Source organism: Mustela erminea, chromosome 2 (genome assembly GCF_009829155.1).
Source record: "Mustela erminea isolate mMusErm1 chromosome 2, mMusErm1.Pri, whole genome shotgun sequence".
Lineage (NCBI taxonomy): Eukaryota > Metazoa > Chordata > Mammalia > Carnivora > Mustelidae > Mustela > Mustela erminea.
Window position 1 is genome coordinate 97,597,062 of NC_045615.1, and position 5,289 is coordinate 97,602,350.

Genomic DNA, 5,289 nt, shown 5'->3' on the forward strand with positions numbered 1-5,289 from the left:
AGATCTTGCCCAGAGGAATGCCTGGCCAGCTTGGACACATCTCTGTGGAGAGCCCATAACCCGGGCCTGCAGCCTCACAGAGTGTGGGTCCTGAATTCTAGAACAGTCACAGTCCAGGCCGCTTTATCCCTACAACAGATAAACTAGCATACAAACCTGGGCCCAGGACAGAAGAAGTATAACGGCATGGGGGAGAAGCTCTTGGTCCAGCCCCATATGATTCCTACCAATAAAAGATGAACTCACAATCAGAAAGTACGAAACTCACCAAGAAAGAGCCAGCGGGTGGGGGGCGGGGGGAAGGGGGATGGGGAGCAGACATGCAAACAGGAGGACCTCCGGCAAAGAACATGGAATAACATGAGATAAGAGCATGTGAATTCCCACAGTGAACACGATGAACACAGTGAAAGGACTGGAGGGACGAGAGGAGAGGTGAATGAATAGGGATGAGGTTCCAAGGGAGGGGAAGAACGGGCAGATTTGGGGTGTTTGGACAACGCAGCCATAATTGCTAAAATGACTCAATACCTGGGGTTCAAAGGCGGTTTGGATGCAGCCAATCGCTGCACTTGCCAGAGAGGCTCGCAACGCCCAGGATGCGAATGAAACCAAGAATAGAAAAAACATGAAATTTAAGAGGAAATAACCCCTCAGACTGCCTCAAAAGTAGTTATTATGACAGCAGATTTGTCAGCAATGATGATAAAAATCTAATAGTAATGGTGTATCTGTGTTTTCAAAGTTTCAAGATGAAAACTATTAATTTGGGATTTTACACATAGCATTGATTTCTATTGTGGTGTAAAATTTACCGCAAAACTGCACAGTTCTTCCCTCACAGCTCCTGTGGGTCAGAACCTAGGTGTTCCTTAGCTGGGTCCTCTTCCTGATGGATTTCCGCTCAACTGCAGTCCTGGCACTGGCCGGGAGCTGTGGCCTCATCTAAAGGCATGGCTGGGTATGCCCGCTCCCAGGCTCGCCCCGTGGTCTTAGTCCCCCTGGCTCTCAGGCAGAGGCACCTCACCTCCAGGCCTCCTGCACCTTTCCCAGATGGCAGATGGCCAGGACGGCAATGGGGAGTCTGCTAGCGGGACGGAAGGTGCAGTCATTGCTAACCTGATGGTGGTAGGCAACACTCTAGCTCCCAGGCGGAACGGGCAGTGTGCCCAAGCGCACAGTCAGACTGCCGTCCAGCGAGGGCTGAAACAAAGTCACCTGCACACACACACGATTCAGAGCTGACTGTTGCCCCCAATCCGTGTAGAAGTCTCTCCTGGAGCTTCAGGGGGAGCTGAGTGGGACAGAGGGAGAGGTTTGTGGCACAAAGCAACTGAGACTATGAACAGTGCCCCAACCATGGAGGAACAGAGCAATGGAGCTGAAGGGACGATGCTGAGCCAGTCCAGCTCCACCAGGCCCTCGCGTCTTTCAGGAGGAGGCTGGCCCTGCAGCGTCCGTCCCTACTCCTAAGTCAAGGACTGGGTTTAAAAAGGGAAGTCAGCTGCTACCAGGACACAGAGAGCTTCAAAGTCTGCGGGGGATCTCGCAGGGGTCAGGAAAGGGGATAACAAGGCAAAGATGAAGTCTGGTAAAGGGAAAACACAAAATGGGGAAAAACTCAATCAGGACTCTGATTACAATAAAGTTCAATGGATTAAACTAGCCAGTTTTTAAAAAATCACTAATCGACTTGGGTGGAGAACAGGAAATGTAGCTGTGTCCTCATTTGCAGGACGCAGCTAAAGCAATAAGGAAAGAGAGGAGAGACGTAGCTGGTCACCAGCAGAGAGCTATGATGACATTCTTGATGCAGATAAAAGGCAGGGGTAGAGGAACAGTGTGGGCAGGAGGAGGGGGCCGCCTCCAATCCGGGAGAGGTTTGCCGGGGAGACTAAACCACACTGAACTTGTATGTGCCAAACACGTGGCCTGAAAACCTGTAAGGCAGATATTGGCAGAAGTCCAAGAACAAATGATGTGCTGTGCAGTCAAAAGGAAGTTGAGATGCACATCTCTCAGGACAGACAAGAGAGACCTTGAATTCATAGGGTCACAAAAACTCGAGGAACCGTTACAAGTGAGACTCAGTAGACGTAAACCCTGCACACGGAATTGAAGAATTCCCCATTTTCAAGCACACGTGGGATGTTTACCAGCAAGGGACACACTGCACGGCCACCAAACCAAATCTAAACAAAATTTCTGAGAATCTATGTTATTTTGATCATGTTCTCTGACCACATGCAGTGACAACAGGACAAACAATCACCAAACATTTGGAACTGTAAAACCGTAAAATAATATTTGACTAATGGTTCAAGGAATGAATCAGAAGGGGACCCGAAAACAGGTAGAACCCAACCACAAACAAACACCACGTGCAAAACTTCTGAGGGTGTAGCCAAGCTGGACCTTGGGAAGGAATTTCTATCCTGAAGGTTCGCGCACAAGTGAGCAGGAAAGGTGGAAAAGCAGCTGTCTCATTGGAGATGCAAAGAAAACAATGAAGAATAAAGAAGTGATTTGTGAGATCAAAAACTGGAAAGAAAAGCAAACATTAGGCAGAATGGACAAAACTCCAAACTGGCTCTTTGTGGTAAGAAGCCTCTAAGATGGCCTCCAGTGACCCTACCTCCTGGTGCTCACTTGCAGCCAAGTCCCTGCCTGAGCCAGGGCGAGGCTGGCCAACTGTTCCAGGGAATAGGATGCAGCAAAAGTGATGGGACATCCCCTCCAAGACTAGGCCACAAGAAGTTTGTGGCTTCTGTGCTCCCCAGACCCCCTAGTCTGGAGAAAGCAGCTGCCAAGGGAAGAACTGATGCTTCCAGCTGAAGGCCACAGGAGTGAACTTGGAAGTGGATCCTCCCAGCTGAGCCCTCCAATGGCTGCAGCCCCAGCCAATGCCTTGCAGCCTGTCAGGCCCGAGAGAGAGCCACCAAATTCGGCCACAGCTGGCTCCTCACACACAGAAACTATGAGAGAATCCATGTTTGCTGTTTTTAGCCACTAAATTCTGATGCCATGTGTTGCCCGGCAATAGATTGGTCAACATAAACTAGAAGGGTCATAATGAGGCAAGACAGAAGAAGAAAGGAGGAAAGAGCACATCCCTGGACAGTATTAAGAACGAACAAGGACACACAGCCACAGAAAGAACAGAGACCTGAAAATCAAAAGGAAAGATTATAACCAATTTTGTCAATAAATTCAAAGCTTAAATAAGATAAACAATATTCTATAAAAAATTGAACATAACATAATCACTCGAGGAAAAAATACAATACCCCAACAGCTCGATAACCATAAAGAAAATGAGTCAGTGGTTTATAGAAGTACCCCACCCAAAGAAAAAGATGCAGATGGTTTAAAGAAAAATTCTATCAAGCACTTAAAGAATAGGCAAAAAAAAAAAAAAAAAAAAAAAAAAAAAAGCTATCCCCAGGTGCCTGGGTGGCTCAGTCGTTAAGTGTCTGCCTTTGGCTTAGGTTATGGTCCCCGGGTCATAGGATCAAGGCCCGAATCAGGCTCCCTGCTCAGTGGGAAGCCCGTTTCTCCCCCTCCCACTCCCCTTGCTTTTTTTCCCCCTCTCTAACTGTCTTTGTCTCTGTCAAATAAATAAATAAAATCTTTAAAACAAAAATAAAGAATAGGCCATCCAAATCTTATACAAAGTGTTTTGGATGATTAAGAAGTTGGAAGGCTACCCAAGTAATCTTGAGAGATGAAAACCAGATAGTGTTAAAATAAAATTTAAAATAAGATGTAGACTAATAATATTTAGAAACAGAAATACAAATTTATAAAATGACATATGAACAAATGGAATCTATCAAGATACACAAAAATAATAATTATGCCAAATCAGGTTTATTCCAGGAATGGAAGAAGGAAGAACTTATCATTAGAAAATAAATGAACATTTAACACATTAACAAATCAATGGAATTTTCTACTGAATCATCACAACACATATGAGAAAAACTGATAAAATCTAGCACAAACTACTCTCTCATTGAGGTAAAACTGACATAACAGCCCTTTTACGAAGATGGCGCTGAAAGCTAAGAAGGAAGCCCCTGCCCCTCCCAAAGCCAAAGCCAAAGCAAAGGCTTTGAAAGCCAAGAAAGCAGTGCTGAAAGGCGTCCACAGTCACAAAAAAAAAAAGAAGATCCGCACATCACCTACGTTCCGACGACCCAAGACTCTGCGTCTCCAAAGGCAACCCAAATACCCTCGAAAGAGCACCCCCAGGAGAAACAAGCTTGACCACTTTGCCATCATCAAGTTCCCCCTGACTACTGAATCAGCCATGAAGAAAATAGAAGACAACAACACACTTGTGTTCATTGTGGATGTCAAGGCCAATAAGCACCAGATCAAACAGGCTGTGAAGAAGCTCTATGACATTGATGTAGCCAAGGTCAACACCTTAATCAGGCCTGATGGAAAGAAGAAGGCATACGTTCGGCTGGCCCCTGACTATGATGCTTTGGATGTTGCCAACAAAATTGGGATCATCTAAACTGAGTCCAGCTGGCTAAATCTAAATACAGTTTTTTCATGATTAAAAAAAAAACTGACATAACATCAAATTTAACCATTTTGAAGTGTATAATTCAGTGGCTTCCAGTGTATGTTCACAGTGTCATCCAACCAACATCACTAAATAATTCTAAACAATTTCATCACCCCAAAAAGAACCCCATACCCATTTAGCTGCCACTCCCCATTTCCCCTCCCCTCAGACGCTGACAGCCATTAATTTGCTTTCTGTCTCTGTGAACTTGTCTATACTGGATATTTCATATAAATTAAATCATACAACTCGTAGCTTTTTGTGTCTGATTTCTTTCACTTGATACAATGTTTCAAGCATGTATCAGTGCATCATTTTTATGGCTGAACAAAATACCATTATATAGATATACATTTTGTTAGTTCATTCATCAAATGATAGACATGTAGACACTCTTTTGGTTGACTGTTGATTGGAGAGTCTAATCAACTTATATTTAGTGTAATTATTGATACAGAAGGACTTCTGCAACCTTGCTACTTGTTTTCTATTTGTCTTACATCTTTTTTATTTTACCTAGATTCCTCCATTTCTGCATCTTTTGGCTAGGTAGATATCTTCTGGTGTAACATTTTGATTTTCTTCTCATTTCTTTAACTCTCTGTATATTTGTTATTAGGGCCTGCCATGTGGCTTACAAATAACATCTTAATTTATGATGATCTAGTCTGATTAATACAAACTTGGTTTCCATAGTATACAAACTTTGC

The 5,289-nt window shown here is 44.2% G+C and overlaps 1 protein-coding gene across 1 annotated transcript; it reads left to right on the plus strand.

Annotated features, from left to right (window-relative positions):
- Positions 1-4,044: 4,044 nt before the first annotated feature.
- LOC116583580 (60S ribosomal protein L23a-like) lies at positions 4,045-4,562 on the plus strand. Its single transcript, XM_032331672.1, has one exon. The coding sequence runs from the start codon at positions 4,052-4,054 to the stop codon at positions 4,523-4,525; it is 474 nt and encodes a 157-aa protein (XP_032187563.1). The 5' UTR covers positions 4,045-4,051; the 3' UTR covers positions 4,526-4,562.
- The last annotated feature ends 727 nt before the right edge of the window (positions 4,563-5,289 follow it).

Coding starts and splice junctions, on each gene's coding strand:
- LOC116583580 (XM_032331672.1), top strand. CDS start 4,052: ATGGCGCTGAAAGCTAAGAAGGAAGCCCCTGCCCCTCCCAAAGCCAAA.